Genomic DNA, 21,392 nt, shown 5'->3' on the forward strand with positions numbered 1-21,392 from the left:
GAATGGAGTTCCGCCGCATCTCTTCGTGTGCAGCGGCCCTAAAATATTACAAATGTTAAATATTCACGACCAAAAAAACTCCTTATGTTTTTTAGATCAAAGACCTTTTTCTGAAAGGTATGTACAAAATGTTTGCTTTTGTAGTCTTTGTGTAGTTCAGTAAAAATAAATCATGCCTAGCCTGGTAATTAACATCCCATTTAGTGTAAAAAATGCACAAAGAGCGCAACAGAAAAGTGTATTTATTATCCAGTCCCTCTGTGATCATAACTATATCTGAATTTCCACCACGTTTATTTTTAAATTTAAACTGACCTGTTGAAATGTATATTACATGTGGCTTAAGCATTTTCTCATAATTTAGTCACTTTCTGACTAAGAAATTCCTCATTCAAGCCATTTCCCCTGTTTTCTCAATCATTCTGCCTTTGTCAAACAACATGGAAGTTTACTCATGGCGTCATCTAACAAAGCATCTTTTTCCACCCAGAAGTATGTGTAACATCATAGTAAAATGTCATTGTACAATGCTGGCATGGATATACAGTATATGAAAAAAAAAACCCTAACATTTGTTGTAAATAACTTGTTTTTAGCCAATAAGTGAAGTTGGATAATTTCCCGCAGTACATCTGACAGCACAGTTGTTGGGAATCACTGTATTAGTTCAAAACGAGTGTCGGCTCTAATGAGGTGCAAAATTACATTGACTAATCATAGCAAACCCTGACGGCCTTTCAGAGAAACCGAATTGAAAATTGGCTTCTTTTGCATAACATGTCTCCCATTCTTGCTAAGTGAGCGGGGAAGATTGAGCGGGGTGGTCACACGGGCGAGGGGTGAGGGCTGCTTGTTGGTCGAGGTGTCAACATCAATTGTGCTTATGCCTGATTTTCTCACCAGCGCACCACCCCCAGAAGAAGACACACAAACAGGCAGACTGTGGTGTCACCATGCCTGTTCCTCCGTACGACCCCCCCCTTCAAACATCCCCCCCAGCCTTTCTTCATTCGGCCCCTCCCCTCCCAACACAAGCCTGTGATGTGACCGTCTCAGATAATGAGGTGAGAATTTTATTGCGGCCTTCTGTGATCCTGGCACCAGTCTGCGAGGATGACAGCGGGCCTCGCGCATCCCCCGCCCTCCCAACTCCCCAAGCCCGTCGTGGTGCCGGGGGCCCCCTCATGGCCAACATTGGAGCTGAAGGGTTTCCCCAATGTTCTATAGAAAGCACTTTGAGGATTTATTCAAGTGATTCTCAAAGTGTGGGGCTCCCTCTAGTGGTACACAAAAGAATCACTGCCGTCATTCAATTCAGTTCTATTTAACTTTTTTTGCATTTTATATTTTAGAAATGAGTTTTTCAATTTGCATTGAGGTGCAATTTTGAGTACCTGAATTTTTTTATATTACTACAAGTTGTCATATTGATGCTACTCTGAAGGTCCAGTAGGCTACTAGTGCATGACACATGTCTGCTAGTTGGGGCTGGTAGGGTAACTAAACAGTAGTTTATTAGTCAAGTTTAATTATGTGCGAGTAGGCCAAAACCAGCACTCGTAACAGAAAAAAGTTACGAGCAATACAATCGTTGTATTTGTGCTCTGAATTGTCACTAGTGAGAACAAAGACTGAATTGGTACATGTATTAGTTCACTCTTTGTCGTCACTAGTATTTAGTGTGCATATAGTCAATATCCTTGACAAGCAGGCTACTTGTTTGTGACATATGTCAACTAGTTGGGCCTAGTAATGTGCAGCACAGTAGTTCACAGGTAAGGTTTAATCGGAGTCAGCCAAAAGTGACATTAGTAGTGGAAAAATGATTATTAGTTTGACAGTCATTCTTATAGACTGAATACTATAATTACTAGTGTGCTCTTTTTCCTCACTAGTCAGAAAAACTAAATAGTGTGGGGCATAATAGTATTACTGGTGTAACACAGTAGTTTCCTGTTAAGGTTTAATTGCATACTAGAAAGCCAAAAGGGACACTATTAGTAGCAGCAGTTTTACTAGTAAGGCAATTGTAGAGTACTAAGACCATACGAGTACATGGACCTCAAGGTGGATACCAAGGATATGGAATGGAGTAAATGCTGAAGCAACTTTCCATTGTGTCCTTCACTTAGCGGTTAGCGCACTTCAAAGTGAGACATCAAGGGGGTCGACTTGCGCATGCCATGCGGAGAATGACAATGCCTCGTGGGTCTGAGCGACGTGCCGCTCCCAGAAGACACAAAGGCCCAAAGCCTGCTCCCGCACTGAGGAAGTGCTCATTCAAGAGCGCAGACATACATACAGGATGGCCGCGGCCTAACTCTCTATTCTATACAAATGAGGAGGGACATATGAAGGGCAACGCACCACACTGACTGACAGACACACAGATGGTATTGTTACAGTGTCCTGTTAGACAGATTTTTACTTGATAATAAATGCTGTTTCATCCAACTTATCTTTGCCTTCATCAAGTGGATTTCACTCAGTGGTGGGCAGTGCATAGTGAGTACTTGCCCAACTTAGCCCACCTCTTAATATCACCACTATCCACAAGTAATTAATGCCCTCTCGAAAAATGTGCTCGCTGAAAATTGACTTTTTTTGACAAAACTATGAAAATAAATTGTTTCCTTCCATTTTGTCAAAATGAAATCGGCCAATCAGAAAACCCAGCCGAGAGGAGCTTCTGTATTTCAACCAGTTTTACAGTACGGAAATGCCTATGCATGCCACAAGATGGCGGTAAATTACTGTTTTAGTCGAGCCACCAGAGGAAGCCAAAGCAATACTGTTATTGCACAAAAAAACGGCATTAAAAATGTGCAAATTGGGAACTTTGCAAATGCCCAACCACACAGGTTGACTGTAGTTATCGAGTCAAACTCCTGGTCTGCCCTCAAATCTGCCTTTCATGCCGGCATCTTGAGCGAGCAGCGAAAATGTCGGCCGAGGTGGCCCGCTTCTCATTTCTTCTGGTGGGTCCTGTTACTCTACAAATCTTTTGTGGAGGGGGCCAAGTGGTGCGGACAGAGAAGGGTGGTGACGCTTGTTAAAGGTGCGGAGAAAACAAACAAACACGATGGCTAATCCCTCCTGATGAATGTACAGTGTCGCAAATACCTCATTAGTAGGCACAGCCAGACTCAAGACCAATTTCACTCCTAAGAAGTCATATAAAGACAATTAAACCCATACTGTCAGCATCATTAAACTTTTGTTAATGTTACATATGTGTTTTAATGACATTTTTACTCTCCTAACTGTTAAGTACAATAAAAATACTGTAACTCAAAGCAAAACTACTCACCCTTTGAAGACACTTGATAGACAAATAACAGCACGATATTGACACCTGGTGGGGTTTCCGGATGCATTGCTGGAGGGTTGCACAATGTACAGAACACAAAATTGTTAGGAAGAGGGGGGACAGGGTGATACTTCACCTTCTGTTTCCGAAACTCATTTCAGTGGTTTGTTTTTAAATAGATTAAATGTTGAGTTAAAATTAATTTATTATTTATTCAATTCACCTTTATTTAAAAAGGTGTATATAAATAGTAATCGAGTATTAAAAATTAAAAACAAGATGCAATATCCATTCATTTTCTAATCACCTTATCCTCACAAGGATCGCGGACGTGCTGGAGCACATCCCAGCTGTCTTCGGGCAGCAGGCGGGTACACCCTGGTTGGCAGCCAATCGTAGCATTATGCAACAATAATATTAAATGATAATAGATAAATGAATAAACAAGATGTATTTTTTTAAAATAAAAACAAACATAGGTCTTAAAACAGAGACAGTGAAATTATTTAGAATTACTTTTTCATTATTTATAGTTATTACATGTTTTAATAATTGTATTTATAAATTATTACATTGATGTAATTAAAAAAATAAAAATAACCAGCCCAAAATGAAAATAAAAATTTAAGTAGTCAAATAAAAATGAAGCGGTTTTTTTTAAACCGGCCTGAAGTAAGCTGCGATGCAGACGTTGCCACATGGCGTCCTCTAGTGTATCCTGGATGTCACTTCGGCTGTGGGTTAACTGACGTCACTCGTGTAGTCAGATCCGCCTTGCCAGTGGGCTCCACAAATAGATACCAGATGTCTAAGCCGTGTAAACATCGCGTTCGGACAACCCAAAACAGTTTTACATTCGTCTTTTAAAGCCAAATTATCAAGATATGGGCACGGTTAAAAAGGACTACAGGCTAACAAGTTCGCAAAGCTTCACTTGCGTCGGCTTTGCGGGTTTATTCAGTAAAAGCGCCACATCGCCTTTGGAAGTGGTGAAGATTAAAAGTCAAGTGGGAACATTTCACTGCAAAAAAGGTTTCGGACAAACTTTTCTCATCATCTATCAAAATGAGGGTTTCAAAGGCTTTTGGAAGGGGAATCTTGTCTCTTGCCTTCGCCTGTTCCCTTACACCGCAGTCCATCTGACAACCTACAGGAAGTAAGTCCGCATACACTTTAATCGTGTTTAAATGACAGGTTTGAGGTCAGTGTGCACAAACTGGTGGTCAATTGGACCATTAATGATCTATTTATTGTTGTTAGTCAACCGATTAGTAGGAGGTGACGTTTGTGTAGCGAACAGCGACCGTAGTAAGGGTTTTATCGTCTTTTCGATTGGCGGAAAGCACAACCTTTAATAAACTTCGTATTTAAGAGCGTAACATTTATCAGGCTTTCGTAAAAGTAGTATGTTTTGACGTTACGATTTACTTCCTGTTTCTGAGCTCCTGATTTTTTCCAAGCCAATCGGAGGGCTTTCTTTTCTCAGTCGATATTCAAATGTTACCCCTTGAGTTTTACCCTGGGTTTTAACTTACAGGAATTCATTTGCCTTTAAAAAACAAACAAGCAAGCAAACAAACAAAACGATGACTTGACAATCTGACGAATTAAACATCTAGCGGCGTCATATTTGGGCACATAAATGGGCACAGCATTTGAGTGCATTATCGGTCAAAATAGCTTTTGGGTCTTGAGATTGATTAAAAATGTGTACATTAAACTTGAAAACTGTTCCGATACTTTTGACCTAAGTCCTGTTTGATTTAACACACACATGTCACTTCTTAATGCACGGCCGAAAAATAAAACAGCATTTGAACATTCGTAGACTGAAATCTATACAGGTTGTGTCTCCTGAGAGATCAGATGTTGGGCAAACTCTTTTCGTCTGAGTTACTATCGGTCAAAACGTGATGTATTAGCAACCATATGGCTGATAAATAAACACTGAGGTGAATACAAATAGAGCAGTGGTAGCTGCTATCTGTAAAGGGCATCAAGAAAAGCACACCTCTCATCTAGGACACGTGCTAATGCATATATAACCACTCATCTCGCAAAATCAGTACAGTTGTTACAAAGTCTTCCAGGAAAACAAAACCCCCACTTTCCTATCCAGCACACATTTCATGAGTTACTGTACACTCCGTGGTAACATATTAATTCTTTCAGAATTCAAGACAGCTCCCAGGTTTGTTACTAATTTATCTGTGACCTGTCAAATGGATGAAGAATCTGTACATTATTTGTTATTCATAAATAATTTTCCTCACCAATTAAATGAAATTCGAAAAATTTCTGCGCACACCATTAGAGCTCTCACGGCACGCTAATGTGCCGCAGCACACTGGTTGAAAATCACTGCACTAAAATACACAGCATTTTTTGGGTGTGGGCGGGTGGGAGGTATGTGAGAGTGGGGTCATGTTTGAAACAAGCAACAAGTAACATTCAATTTGTGCCCAGGATAGTCCACCTTCACATGGACGAACTGGGCTTCATCTCCCAGGCGAGAGCCATCGCTGCGGGTGGGCTGGCGGGCGCGGCCGCCGCCCTGGCCACGTACCCCCTGGAGGTTGCTGAGACCAGGTTGATCGTCCAGAACAGCAGGGAGCCTTCGTATGCTGGCGTTGTTCACACGCTGGCCAAGATCCACAGCACTGAAGGCCTACTCGCGCTCTACAGGGGCTTTTCCCTCACTGTCTTAGGTATGCAGACACCAGGAAAAAGAATCTACATCACTGATTCCTGAACCCTGTGTCATGTGCAGTGAACGACCATCAGGTGTGCCTCAGGAAATGATCGAATTTCACCTAACTGAAGATGTTATCATTTATTGAGAATGTGTCTTTGTTTGGCCCAAACTATGCCAGCGCCAAATGGGTACAGCACAATTATATGTTCGAATGTCTGTTTGACCTGTCTTTCCATCTGTTGCCAGTCAGACATCCAAATAATAGCTCAAACTAGATGGGTAAAGATTGGACATTTGAATAAATTAAATCGAGATTATTATTTCAGGCTACAATAATCCTGTTTTGGAGGATAAGGACCAGCGCTGCTGCAAATAGCAGAAATTAGCAATTGATGCCCCTGCAAATATTTAGAATTGCCTAAATATTCCACAAGATGGCAGCGAAGCACAACTTATTTTCTAAATTAAGTAGTGTGTGTGTGTGTGTGTGTGTGTGTGTGTGTGTGTGTGTGTGTGTGTGTGTGTGTGTGTGTGTGTGTGTGTGTGTGTGTGTGTGTGTGTCTAGGAGCCTTTCCCTTCTCCCTGGGATGCTACGTGGTGTACACAAACGTGGACAAAATGTGGCAGGAGCCTCCTTTCCGCTTCTCGCCTCTCCAGAACTTCATAAATGGTTGCCTGGCAGCAGGAGTGGCACAAACGCTCTCCTACCCCTTTGAGACTGTTAAACGCAAAATGCAGGTAAGTCACTGGAGCACAGCGTGGGTGGGGAAAACGTTTGCATGTGATTTCTGTTTTTAAAAAATATCTATTTATGTATTCATTTAATTTAAATAAAGCTACCAAAGCTACTTTTTTATACTGCATTATATATGTGGTTCTCAAATCTTTTACAAGTACTCCCTAAAAAAACTGAGCTATCCAGGTACTAACATTACCTTGCTTAGATAGTCAAAATCCAGACAAAGATTCTATTTCTAGAAAGTGTTTTTAATATTATTGTCAGTGGCCATAACATTGTGCACAGTTTGAAGATCAACATTGCACTAGAATATTGGAAAATGTACATAGTTAAATGATGATTCAATTAAAATATATTGCACAAAAGTACCGGTAAATAAATGTGAGAAAAAACTCCATCTGTACCGGTATTAAAGGTTAAATACAACTGAACTGTAATCAACAATTCTACTGGATTAAAAAAATAGTTTTTGGCCACTATAAAGGCATATTCTGAACATTCAATTCGCCTATTACAAGAGGGAACCTGCACCACATCACTCACAATTTTAGTGACAAAAAACGCTTTGTTCCTTATTTTCCTTTTTTTCTTTGTTAGTTCACATAAGCCTATACCTTAATTTTATACGTTCATCGTGACCTTAAAACTCATTTTAAAATGGGATTCTCTATATAAAGAGTGAACATATATTAAATGTAGTTGTATTAACGTCTTGAATCCACAAGGGGGCGATGTAAATGTTTTCATGTTTTCATGAAGAAATTAGATTTTGCTACTCTGTGTAGTAGTCATTGTACAGTTTGTGTAACACAGTAAATTCACTGTACCATAGAAATAACTTAGCACACAGACACACTGCAGGCAGCTAAACTGAGTACACTCCAAACTGAAAATATCCAAATTTCACCCAATTAGCCATGTGCCCTATCCCTACCTATATGTGACTCATTTGTGTTACAAGGTCTCAGGTGTGAATGAGAAATAGATGTGTTACGTTCATCACAAGGACACAAGGGGACAATGGCGGCCCCCAGGAACGGGAATACTACATCCGGTTCCATGTGCGTACTATTATTATTAGCTGCCAGCAGCTGGGAATGCATGGCGGGTCTGCAGCAGAAGCTTTAGATAAAACGTCTAAAGATAGACTTTGGCTATCAGCATCAGGCTAGCCACTTGACTTTTATGTGCACAACGCGTCCATGGAAAGCCATTTCAGCATTTATTCTGTATCCTTCATATCCATCTTAAGACTCTTTTGTAAAGACTCTAGTAAAACAATTCAGCATACTAATAGACTAACACGCACTTGGAGAACCGCTGTCTCAGCAGTAATGTTTTTTAACAATAGTGGCCTTCATGTATACAACAAAATCATACTGAGCCACACTAGTAACACTACTCGGTCCAACTAGCAGGCATGAGTACCACACTAGTAGCCTTTTTATCAATTCTTCATATCCAATTTAACATCCATGTACTAAGATGCTCTTTGTCCTCACTGTCGGACAACTTTGGCATATTATTCAGACAACGACAGTACATGTTGCGAGTTAGATAAAACTACACTAGTTCTGGGCTCTACAAGTAAAACAGTTCAGCGCACTGGTGGAATCTAGTTTTTTTTCCACCACTGTCTCACATGACCGTATGGCGTTACTGCATGCGAGTCGGACAATTTTGGCATACTTGTAGGACAACTTCATATTACAACTACGAGAGGCAAAAATGTGCTCTCGTGGTCAACTGTACTACTAAGTAAGTGTGACATTTATGCTTGTAAAACTAAGACTTTATTCACATAATTATTATTTTTTTTACAACTTGATATGTAATAAATTGTATTTTTATATGGTTTTGAGCATCTTTTCCAGAGCAACTTGACAATGTCCTTGGCTGGCATGAAAGGCGTTTTTAAATCAAATGAATTATTATTATTATTATTATTATTATAGTAGAATAGGTTGTTGCCCAAAACAGAAAGAAAATAATTTGCAGTTTTATATTTTAATATACACCCAAACTTCTGCTTTATTAGAACGCCTCAGTTTATTGGAATCACAATCAATAATCCCACAAAATAAACACAGTATACCTTTTACGAGAGAAACTTCTGGCAAACATTTTGATATATTATTAGTTGTACTTTGGACTGGTGAATATATATTGTAGGTAGGTTGACCCTCCACTTTCTCATCTTTAGCCCCTTTCACAACACGTCAACAAAATATAACAAACAAACTCTCATTCAGTTTTACTGCACTGCCAAACCAGTAGTGAACAATACTCTTCGGTGCATACAAATGGTAAAAAATGACTGGATGGATTTTTTGTAGCGATGCATTTTTAATATGTATTCATCAGGACTTCTGCTTGTAAACATTCAGCGTAGATGAATCCCTTTCTAAAAGTTGCTGTTCCCCGAATCCCAAGTGACAGTTTACGATGCCGGCGCGTTCCGACTCATTTGCCTGCTTCTTAATGAAAATGAACTTGTTTCTCATCCGGTTAATGACCTCAGACGGGGAGGTAGGATCATACATTCCCGAGCTATAAAAAGCTCTTTTGCAAGTTCAAGAGGGTTAACGGCTTGGAGATTTTCCAGCGCAATGGAACTAAATGAGGTGTTTGAATCGAGTGGGTCTCCGTGACCCTTGGAAACATTATTACAGCCATATTTCGCAGCGTGAAGTCATATTCGAGCTCATCAGGATGACAAGTGGGCTGTGGAGGAAGGACGTTATGTGGCTGCTAAACTTGAGGCTCCTTCTAATGCTCTCTTCTCAGGCGCAGAGTTCCAGACTACCGCATTTTGGTGGTGTTGATGTGCATTTCAGCGGCGTGACCGACTGTTTTGTACAGGTGGTCAAAAATAAGGGCGTCCTCTCGCTCTGGAGTGGCCTTACCGCCAATACGATAAAGGTACAGTGACATTATTATATGGGCCCGACTGATTAACAGGCCAGCGGTTTCATTGCCAGATATGAGCTCATTTAAAATCCGCAAATATATTTTTTAAAATGTATTCATTTATTGCTACAGAGGTCAGAAAAGTCATTACATATAGCGAAAAAGTTGTCAAATTGTGTGTAGATCATCAGTAATTCTCGAGGCTTAACCTTCAAGTTTCAAGCATGTCCCAAGTTACTGTGTGGGAAGAATCAAGTCAAGTCACGTTTGAGTCATTACTAGAGTTAAGCGAATCACAAGTCAAGTCACATGGTCTTGCCCAGTCAAACCACGTCATTCATGAGGCCGGGTTTTCCATGTTGAGTAGAACTGGCCGTCCTACATGTGCACGTGCTGGTGAGCGTGAGCGTCCCATGAGGGAGGTAAAAGGGTGCCACGGGGAGGGAAAGGGAGAGGGGTGGCAGTGGCTGCATGAGAAACAATGCGGAACGAGTAATTAATAGCAAGAATATCACGAGTGAGGTGGGCAAAGTTTGCCTCGGGAACAGCGTGCTCTGCTCTCCGATTTCAGCCACAAATGTCAAGGTGGCTGCATGTGCTTTTACAACTGCAAAAGTCAAGGTAGAGCTCATTTGTGAGAATATGTTGGCCCCTCTCCTGTATGGTCATGTCCAATCTTGTCCTGTCCCATTTGCTATCACTCTGGGACAATTTAATAAAATGTGTTGAGTTGGATTTTTATACTGATTAAAACGAAAATTGCCAATTTGAGTCCAAGATTACAGTCAGTTTTTTTTTCTAGCCAGTCAAGTTTTTTTTCTCCACAGTTTACCCTCCAGTTAAGCAAAATTCCACTGATTAGCTGTAGTAAGATTGTAGTAAGAGGAGTTGATTGTGATTGGAGTCATCTCTAATCATCTATAATTAAGACATTAAGTACAGTGAGAGGTGTATGCAGCTCCCAAAAGGTCAGTTCTGTCAATGTCCTCAAACGGAAAACTGCTCTAGCATCGTGCTGTAACCTTGTAAACATGAACATACCATTTTAAGTTGTATTTCATTTTATGCTATTTTTTTGTTTGTTTGTTTTCAAAGCTTGTAAATATAGTATTCCATCGTAGTGTTTTATTTACACACACACACACACTTTTTTTTTGAAGAAAATTGGTATCTTATGGCTCAAAACTTGATGATGTGATGGAGGAAAAACTGAGATCAGTTTCTTATTCTGCACCCAAAAATCAGTTATAAACAGCTGTCAGACCTAGACCTAACTGAACAAAAATTGTGTTCCCCAGTACAGTATACGGTATTTGTTGCAAGATGTTTTGTGCTCCGCTATGTGCTACTCATTGCATCCTGCCCTGTCCTGTCATATTTGCATCTTTTTTGGCCCTGCCTGATCCTGTCCATTTGCCACTTGTTGCATATTGACCTGGCCTGGACTTTCCTGCCCTGCCTAGTTTTGTTATGTCCTATTTTCTACTTTTCACATCTTGCATTGTACGGTTTGTCTCGGCCTGTCCAATGCTGTCATACCTGTTTGCTACTTCGTTCTGTCTTGTCTTGTCATGTCATATTCTGGCCTTCGCTGGCCAACCCTGTCCTATCTATTCCAACCCTTCTTTGTGCTGTCTTGCTCAGCATTATTTGCTACTTTTTGCGCTTTGCCCTGCCCTCTCCTAGCCATTCCTGTTCTGTCCTATTGCCGACTCATCATATCTTACCCTGTCCTGTCTCTGTCCTTTCCCATCCAGTTCCATCCTCTCCAATTTGTTACTTGTGGCATCCTACCTGATAGTGTATATCCTACCCCATCTTTCCCAATCCTGCTGTGTGCTGCCCTTCCTGTTTGACTCTATCCTGTACTGTCCTGTACAATCCAATGCCGACTGTCCATGCCCTATTTGCTACTCGTCACATCTTGCCATGCTCTGCCCTGTCCATTCCTGTTATCATGCCTGTCCAGGTTTGCTACTGTTGCATCGTGCTTTGTCTTCTCCTATGTCCTTTTCCTATTTGCTACTCGTCATAAAACAGTCCTGCATTGTACTGTTTTGTTTTTGTCCTGTCCTAATTATTAGTCATGGCTCCTGCCTTATCCTGTTCTGTCCTATCCTATTTACTACCCTACTTGACACGCCCCTTCCAACACTTGGTGTCGGACTGCCTTCCCAATCCATCATATACATTTATATAGGTATACTCCACCTCCTATGTCATGGCATTGTCATATGCTGGTAGGATTCTGTTATTGCTGGTATATCAGTTTTTTCCCCCCGTTCTGTCTTTCTTCTGCCTCATTATATGCCCACTTTGATGGTATCGTTTCCAGATAGTGCCCTACTTCGGCCTCCTCTTCGCATGCTTCGAGCTCTGCAAGCAGATTTGCCTGTACCGCAACGGCTACATCGTGTCACCGCTGAGCTACACGCCAGCGCCCGGCGTGGACCAGAGCCTCAGGCCGGCCGAGCTGCAGGAGGTCAAGCGCTACCTGAAGAATAGGGGCTTTGGAGCAGCCAGCCAATCCACCATTGGAAACCGCTGGTGAAAAAATCCACAGAGGAGGAAAAATCCAGAATATCTTCTGACAGTGCAAAAATACACCTGTACAAGCTCATACGAAAAACAAAATGTGCCTTTACAGTGAACCCCTGTTTATCACAAGGGAAACGTTCCAGACCCACCCGTGATGAAAAGATTGATATAGAGAAACCACTTAACATCTTTTTTAATATAGTTTTACCTCTCCCACACATGTGTATGTATATACAGTATACACACAGTGAAAACCCACAAAAACGGTCACTTAATAATCTGTTGTGTTTTGAAAGGTATTCATTGATTAATACATTTGTTACATGGCTTTTTACAAAGTGTATGCTATCTTACAAAGGGCCGTACTGTATTTATTTATTGACTCTGATCCATTTTTACACAGCTTCTAACTTATTTGCTCAATGATGCTACTTTTTGTCATTTTAATTGAATGGGTTACCTTATGTTCCATCCATCCATCCATCCATTTTCCGAACCGCTTGATCCTCACTAGGGTCGCGGGGGGTGCTGGAGCCTATCCCAGCCGTCTCCAGGCAGTAGGCGGGGGACACCCTGAATCAGTTGCCAGCCAATCGCAGGGCACACAGAGACGAACAACCATCCACGCCCACACTCACACCTAGGGACAATTTAGCGCGTACAATCAGCCTGCCATGCATGTTTTTGGAATGTGGGAGGAAACCGGAGTACCCGGAGAAAACCCACGCAGGCCCGGGGAGAACATGCAAACTCCACACAGGGAGACCGGAGCTGGAATCGAACCCGGTACCTCTGCACTGTGAAGCCGACGTGCTAACCACTGGACTACCAGGCCGCCCTACCTTATGTTATTTCTCTTAAAAAGAGTAACTCTATGTGTCAGTCTAAAACTAAGCATGTGTACAGGCAACATTGGATCGCACTGATGTGTCTATTCTTTGGAAACAGTCCTCTGCAATAATTGCGCGATTATATGATGCATTCTACCTCTTTTCCTGTCAGTGTTATAAAGAAGAAGGTACCGTTATGTTTTGTTTATATACCATTTCGCAGACTCACAAAGTGCTTTACATGAAATGCAGTCACGAACAGTACAGTCACTGCATCAACAACTTCTCAAAACAGATAAGTCCTACTATTTTCAGCTGTGTTATGTGTTTATAACCTCCTTACATCAAGGAGGTTTTCTCTGTTCAGTGCTGTATCAAGATTACACACAACCCCCACACCCCAAATCTTCATCGAATCTAGTTAAATGTCGGCAAAAGTGCCCTTAATGCCTTCTAATTTCTATAAATTGTGAAGTGCACATTTCCACATCTTTTGTCTTAGCTACTTCAAAAGGACTATTTTAATATCTTATTGTGCCTTAATAGTTATTTAGGTTATCGTAGCACATAAATTAAAATAAAGAATGCTCTTTATTGCTGTAAATGGGGCCTCAATGAATATTTGAGACTGCTGTACAATGTGTGCGATAGGACGTTTTGAAATGAAAACTGATATGTTTTTATGTTTTGCAAGAAACATAATTTTCATTTAAGGACTGACGTTTATTAAAGCAATGATTCCCCACCATTGTGACATAATTTGTCCATTTTCACTTAATTGATCTGAAAGTTATGAATGTACCGGTACTACAAATAATGTTTCTTTGTCCATCTATCAATTCCAGCCATGTGTAGTGACAAGCAGAATAATTTAATGATATTCCACTAGATGACAGTAGGTCCATTTAACCGGTTTATCCACTTGATGCCATTCATACAGCATGCTAATAGCTTTGTGTTCAACAAAAAACAGTTGAAGCTCCTCAACTCGCTGTTAACATAGTTCCTGAGTTTGCAGTAGTGACTAACGCAGGTATGCCACGGCATTATATTTTACTATTCGTGGTAATAGAAACATCAAAAAAATGGTGGTGTTTTCTGGGACTGAATTAATAGAATTTCTAGATACATTGGTCACTACACACCTTGTTCTATGGTCGCCGTTCGTAACCACGAAACGTACGTCGTATGTCGTTTGAGAGAAAGTCCCCGCCTACTCGCCTCTACTCTCCACCAATGGGCGCCAAGAGCGGAAGTCGGGACACAACCTCTGGGCTGTGACTCTTTAAATCCCTCCTGCTCCACTTGAATTTTGGCCATTTCAACATTAGACGGTTAGAGTGCAGCCGGACGGCGACTTTTTATTTATCAATTGTTTTGTGTTTGTTTGTTTGTTTTTGTTGTACAGATATATATATATTTTTTCAGTTTTCGACAGAGGGAAGGATGAGTGAACAAGCCATTTCTTTTGCCAAGGACTTTTTGGCAGGGGGTATCGCTGCCGCCATCTCCAAGACCGCCGTTGCCCCGATTGAGAGGGTCAAACTTCTGCTTCAGGTCATCTTCATTCCTGAATTTAAATTCACTTGTATTTATCGAGCGCCAAATCACAATCATAAAATATCATTAATATCTTTTTTTCAACCAACAGCTAACTTGGTTGACTCAACTTTTATGCTATTAAAACATGTTCATCAACACTATGATGTGCCAACAATAACAAACAATTCTCTTTTATAATGCTAAGGATTGGGTATGTCTTGATTCTCCAAAATTAGAGCAATCGATTCATTCATTCATAATGTTTGAAAAAAAGCCGTTAATTTGAAAATGGGCCCTTTCTTATGGCACATGTGACGATCTCTCTGCGGCACAGTGGCTGAGAAACACTGGATTTGCATGTTATGTTATACTCCATTCATGGCGAGCCTCAGTTACTGTCTGACCAAACATAGACAAAAAGCGTGAGCGTAAACATGCACTCTGCCCAGCTGGTGTGAAATGAGAGTTGGTTGGAAGTTAATAGACATTGAAGGCAGGACACATTTCTTTGTACAGCACCATTCATACACAAGGCAAATAAAAAGTGTAAGCATGTCAATTTTTTTTTCTTTTGCTTAGGGACACTTAACAGAAAAACCAAAGGACTAGGGCGACCACTTCAGCTTTTGTTTAGTAAACACTCTAAAATCAATTCGATATGCAAACCATATGATAAGCTGTTCAACATAGTTCAAGAAAAGAATCTCAATCGACACTTGGTGTTATCGTTGAGAAAGCAAAAGGCCTCCCAAGTTGGACTTTGTCACCGCTGCCTAATCGCTTTCCAGAGGCAAATAAATAATGATTAAAAGCATGATTACATAAAAGGACACAAATCAAGGTCACTGCATTGAAGAGATAAAATAATAATAATAATCCATCCATCCATCTTCTACTACTTATCCGGTGCCGGGTCGCGGGGGCAGCAGCTTTAGCAGGGAAGCCCAGACTTCCCTCTCCCTAGCTACTTCTTCCAGCTCTCCCCGGGGGATCCCAAGGCGTTCCCAGGCCAGCTGGGTAACATAGTCTCTCCAGCGTGTCCGCAAACCCCTAATGATGAAACCCCTAATGATGAATAATAATAATAATAATAATAATAAATAAATAAAAGCAAGATAGTGAAAATGCAAAACTTTATGTTTTTTTCTTGATGAAAAGGCAGCAGTGAACAATTTAGGGCTGCATTATGAAATGTATTGAGGATCACGATTCCTCTTCACTCTGCTTGTGATTCTGGCAAACACTCAATAAGGCTCAAAGTGGTCGAAAAGTCTCAGAGGGAACTAAAAGATCTTCCTATATTATGACCAAGCCCATTCAAGACTTTTTAGACTAATAGTAACATTTTGAATGTGAAGGTCACTGCGAGGTTTTGGATCAAGAGGAGGATGAGGTTGAAGGAAGGGGGATGAGAGGGCGAGGTGTGAATAGTTGAATGCTTGCTGTCCGGATTGCACTTTGGCACGAAGACGCAAAAGCCTCATGAGACATGCGAAGGTGCCCTTGGCAGCTGCAACGCTTTCACACTCACGCGTGGCAGAGGGCAACACGCACACCGGACTTTTTAAACATCTTAAATGATTGGTGTTGTGTACTTCCCATTTCCGGAAATTAGAATATTAGGAGAGTAAAAGTGTATATTTGAAATATTGAAATATGACTCTATTCCCTCTTTAAACCTTGATTTTAATATTACATAATGGCTGCTATCAACATTTAATGACTTTGTTCTCTGAAATAGGCGACTTTTAATGGGACGTTTTGGGGTCAACAAACTAAAAAGATGATTTAAAGTTGTATTTCCAAAATTCACTTGTTCAAATTTGACTTTGGTCTCTAGTTTGACTTGGACTTTAATGATTTGTGTTTGAAAAACGGGACTATTCTTGTAAGATTACTCCTTCTTATCTCAATAAAATACACAATTGTTCCTTTTGTCATCAAAATACAATTTGATTCAATTAACACTGCGACTTTTTTTTCTCTGAAAAATTATGATTTAGTTGTTGTCACTTGATGACTTTGTTTGTTTTTATCCTCTGCCCACAGGTCCAACATGCCAGCAAGCAGATCTCGGTGGACAAGCAGTACAAGGGCATTGTGGACTGCGTAGTCCGCATCCCCAAGGAGCAGGGCTTTCTGTCATTCTGGAGGGGCAACCTGGCCAACGTCATCCGATATTTCCCCACCCAGGCCCTCAACTTCGCCTTCAAGGACAAATACAAGAAGATTTTCCTGGATGGCGTGGACAAGCGCAAGCAGTTCTGGAGATACTTTGCCGGCAACCTGGCGTCGGGCGGTGCGGCGGGGGCCACCTCGCTGTGCTTCGTCTACCCACTGGACTTTGCCAGAACGCGTCTGGCTGCCGACGTGGGCAAGGCGGGGGGTGGACGCGAGTTCAAAGGGCTTGGGGACTGCCTGGTCAAGATCACCAAGTCGGATGGCGTCAGGGGCCTGTACCAGGGCTTCAGCGTGTCCGTGCAGGGCATCATCATCTACAGGGCTGCCTACTTTGGCGTCTACGACACCGCCAAGGGTCGGGCGACATTAGTCTCTTTATATTTGTCTCTCTTTCTGTTTCTGTCTCTTCAGCTGTCTGTGCCTCTTTATCTGTCTGTCTCTCGGTCTGTCTGTCTGTCCCTTTCAATGTATCTGTCTGTCTGTTTCTGTCAAACCTTCTCCCTATGGTGGCCAATCTGTCTCCCTATGGCGGTCTCTCTCTCTCTCTCTCTCTCTCTCTCTCTCTCTCGCTATTGATCTGTTGCTGTCTTTCCCTCTATCTCTTTATCTGTCTGTCTCTCTACCGGGGCTCTAGTCAAGTCCACTTTTATCTAGTCCAAGTCAGGTTTGAGTCCACAAGGCTGGAGTCTTATTCCAGATGAGATCAAGAGTAAACCTTAAGAGAGAAAGTATTTTCACAACCATAAAATTAGAGAAATTTCATTATGCTCAACACTGTTTTTGGATGGCATGGAACCCTTTGCTTTTTTTTAACTGTGTGTGCAGGAATAAAAGCGTAGTTGGACTCGGTCGAGTCGCTAAGATTATTTTGCGAGTCCAAGACAAATGTCGAGGAGTCCGAGTCATGTCCAATACATCAAAAAACTGTCTAGTGCAGACTCGAGTACTACAGCCCTGCTCTCTACTTCGCTTTTCTTTTTTCTTTCTCTCTCATTTTTGTGTTGCTTTATTCTTCATTGTTCTGTCGTCTTCTCTTTGCCATTTCCAACCTTGTGTGTGTCACGTTGGCAGGCATGCTCCCTGATCCCAAGAACACTCACATTGTGGTGAGCTGGATGATCGCTCAGTCGGTGACAGCGGTGGCAGGTCTGGTGTCCTACCCGTTCGACACTGTCCGCCGTCGTATGATGATGCAGTCCGGGCGTAAAGGAGGTGACAAACACACTTTCCATGTTGTACTCGACTGTTTTGTTCAGGCACATTTTTACAGCAGCGAGATTGACGGCAAATGTCGTCACATACCGTATGCTTACAAAGGTGATTTTAAGCAATGTGCTGTTTATTGTAATGTGCTCTAGCCTATTCTTAAAGGGGAAGTGAACCGCCAAATTTGACAAGACTTGATAAGAATGTGTTCTATGCAGCCCCATTTGTCTAAACACCGTATTCTGATTAATATTGCATTTGTGGATTTTCAATTAAGCAGGAAAGTCCACCCATTTTGATGGAAACGACTAATCATGGCTCAGCTATAGAAAGCCATGATTGGTTGTTCTATTACAAAGCATGCATTTGCGCATGCACCTTAAGACAGATATCAATCGTATTGAAGAAATGCTCAGAAACATTTTAGCGTTGAGTTGATGTCCCTGTCAAAGAGGCTAATAGTTTGTTAGTCATTATTCTTTATTAAAAACACCTAACCAAAAAATTGGTGGTGGTTGAGGGGGGCAGGCACGGATTAAGGGCGTTTCACTTCATTTCATTGTGGAAATTATATTCTGAAATTGATTCGATTGGTCATGACTGCATTTTTTACCCCCTGTAGCCGACATCATGTACAGTGGCACCATCGACTGCTGGAAGAAGATTGCCCGTGACGAGGGCGGCAAGGCTTTCTTCAAGGGGGCGTGGTCTAACGTGCTGCGAGGCATGGGCGGCGCCTTTGTGCTCGTTCTCTATGACGAGCTCAAGAAAGTGCTGTAATTGTTTTCATTTTCGCTCTCGCATATCTTGTACATTCGGATGGACTGACGTGTTGCAATATATTTATAAGGGACCAACTAGTATTTGGCTACTAGTTGTGCCGGGGGGGAGGGGGGAATTGAAATCTGCAATGCACTCTTGGCCCATGTTTTTGTTTTGTCGCCTTATGTTTTTTGGCCCACACCTGAATGTCGTCCACTTAATGCAGGAACTTTGCCTGAAAAAGAGAAATAAAGGCAACTTACTGAGTGAACATCCTGCCTGGTGTTGTTCATTTTTTAGCGGTCAATGACATATACGAAAATTAACATTGTAGGATTACAGTGGTCTCATGAGACACAGGTTATCTGATTTACAAATTACAGCAAGTAAATGTTTGATAACCCCCTCTGTGTACAAATACATTTGCATAACCACGTTGTTTTTGGGGGTGACCCAAAATCAGCCGTTAAGGTTGAGCTGCCACAGTGTGCGACATCCAAGACACTTTTTGCACCTGTCAGTTTGCCTAGAAGTCTGAATTTGCGCTGACAGATTTAGAGTCACGGGTGTCAGGGTTGGGATTACTTGCTGCTATGTGAATTATTTCACACTTTTGAATTGAACTTTTATCTCCTGCCAAGCTTCCGTCAATGGAACAGATTGCGTTCACCTTGTATTTTTTGGATTTGCACATGGTACTATTTATACAAGTGAAAAGTCTAACATCCTGGATTGGACCTCTGGTTGTTCCCCAGGACTCTGTTGTTGGTTCCTTCAGATTTTAGGGAGAAATTATTTGACAAATATGATTCGACTCCACGACCCTAGTGAGGATGAAGCGGTTCAGAAAATGAATGAATGACTGATTCGACTCATTACAATTACAGGATGCTCGATGGGCCTAATTAAAGAAGGTAGCCATACTTTGCCAAGCATTACTTTGATACTTATGAAATGTCATAAATATCACATTCCAAGAATGTCTTAATAAGGCTGACATTGAAGCTCAACCATAGAAATGAGTAATGTGAGCTCTACGTGTCGCACTAATAGAGGACATAGCCTCATTTTAGCACTTTTTAGTATTGCGCTTCTCAGGCGTAACTTTTGACCTGCTGAAATTAGGCAGGGATGTTGTTTGGATTGTTGCACGGGAGAGTTTCTATCCCATTAGGTGACTTCAAATTAACCCCTCAGGCTCACCCCCTGTTAAATGAGATGCCCCCCGGCTTCCCCGCCTCGGGGTTTACTGAATGACTTTAGCCGGGATTAGTGGAGACGCTTTGGCAATTTACGATGTCTACTCGGACGGCTTGTGAGGTCACATGTTGCCAGCAAACTTTATATGTCATCCAGATAGAGCGTTTTGACTTAAATATTCTGGAAAATTGACTTCTTAATGGCTTATAAACAGCTCACTTTTTGCATGGGGTGAGTGGGTGGTCAGCTGGTTAGCAATTGAGCACGTCCGCCTCACAGCGCTGAGGCCCAGAGTTGGATTCTGGCTCCAGCTTTCCTCTATGGAGTTTGCATGTTCTCCCCGTGCCTGTGGGTACACCGGTTTCTTCCCACATTCCAAAAACATATATGGCAGGTTAATGGAACACTCTACATGGTCCCTAGGTGCTCACCACTGCATGAGTCCTAAGTGGAGTTTGTTTGTTTGTTTGTTTGTTTGTTTGTTTGTTTATTGAACATAAAACATATATACAGTAATAATGTCAAATGAAGGAGGGGCACTCGATGTTATCTTGGACAATTTTACACTCTACAATCTTTTCTTTAAAAAAAATAGATAAAATCACTTTGAGCGTTTATTTGATATCCTACTAGTGTGCTAAATTGTCTTGCTCGTGAGGACAAAGAGTGTACTAGTCCATGGACCTTAACTTTGATATCAAGGATATCGGAAAAGTGCTTCAATGGCCTTATGAATTTGGATTACACCTGTCTTAATAAGGTGTAATCTAGCTAGGGTGAATGTTTTACTCATGGTGGGTTATTAAAAGTCTCCCACTTGTTGCGTAACATCAGCTGGTAGACCGAGTTGTCATGGGTGAGCTCGGTTAGGTCATGACCGACCGCATCGCTTTCCACTTCACACAAACCACATAGGGACACTGTGACATTTGTTTCATTCATGCCATGTTGCAAAAGGTGAGTACGGTGATACAAAAATTGTGGTTTAAAGAAAGGTTGAAAATTCATCTACATTTATATGCTAAATTATTTTAACTACAAACAATTCTAATATTTGTTCCATTTAATTGTATGAATGTACAGTATTCCCAACAGTCTATTCATTTCATTTGGTAGCATTTCTCTTGGCTGCCCAGCTTGCAGTGCATGGGTGTAAATGTTTTTGATTTTTTTTCCAATAATGTGTTGCCAATGTAAACCGCCCAGGGCCTTGCCATCAATAATGCTGAACCATCAAATTGGACTACATTAACGGTTATTATATTAAGGATTTTGGATGGCCAGTGGCAGCATGCTGCCTTCCACAGGTCAAGGCTGGTATTACATTAGTCAGCTGTTTATGTGTGTGTGTGTGTGTGTGTGAGTGTGTGTGTGTGTGTGTGAGTGTGTGTGTGTGTGTGTGTGTGTGTGTCTGCGTGTTCGTGTGCGTGCTTGTGTGTGCATCGCGTGTGCGTGTTTGTGTGCGTGCGTGTGTGTGCG

The 21,392-nt window shown here is 41.5% G+C and overlaps 2 protein-coding genes across 3 annotated transcripts; both read left to right on the plus strand.

Annotated features, from left to right (window-relative positions):
- Positions 1 to 4,049: 4,049 nt before the first annotated feature.
- slc25a43 (solute carrier family 25 member 43) lies at positions 4,050 to 13,770 on the plus strand. Of its 2 annotated transcripts, XM_086101256.1 has the most exons (5): positions 4,052 to 4,466; positions 5,777 to 6,018; positions 6,571 to 6,743; positions 9,532 to 9,666; positions 11,990 to 13,770. In XM_086101256.1, the coding sequence occupies exons 1-5, from the start codon at positions 4,195 to 4,197 to the stop codon at positions 12,203 to 12,205; spliced, it is 1,038 nt and encodes a 345-aa protein (XP_085957382.1). In that variant the 5' UTR covers positions 4,052 to 4,194; the 3' UTR covers positions 12,206 to 13,770. The 2 variants fall into 2 exon arrangements, with proteins under 2 accessions (XP_085957383.1, XP_085957382.1); XM_086101257.1 differs by lacking the exon at positions 9,532 to 9,666 and having other exon boundaries at positions 4,050 to 4,466.
- Positions 13,771 to 14,323: 553 nt separating this feature from the next.
- slc25a5 (solute carrier family 25 member 5) lies at positions 14,324 to 18,984 on the plus strand. The gene is made up of 4 exons (XM_086101258.1): positions 14,324 to 14,579; positions 16,614 to 17,100; positions 17,817 to 17,957; positions 18,574 to 18,984. The coding sequence occupies exons 1-4, from the start codon at positions 14,469 to 14,471 to the stop codon at positions 18,729 to 18,731; spliced, it is 897 nt and encodes a 298-aa protein (XP_085957384.1). The 5' UTR covers positions 14,324 to 14,468; the 3' UTR covers positions 18,732 to 18,984.
- The last annotated feature ends 2,408 nt before the right edge of the window (positions 18,985 to 21,392 follow it).

This window comes from Hippocampus guttulatus, chromosome 2 (assembly GCF_054856545.1).
Source record: "Hippocampus guttulatus isolate MCC_2025c chromosome 2, RoL_Hgut_1.0, whole genome shotgun sequence".
Taxonomy (NCBI): domain Eukaryota; kingdom Metazoa; phylum Chordata; class Actinopteri; order Syngnathiformes; family Syngnathidae; genus Hippocampus; species Hippocampus guttulatus.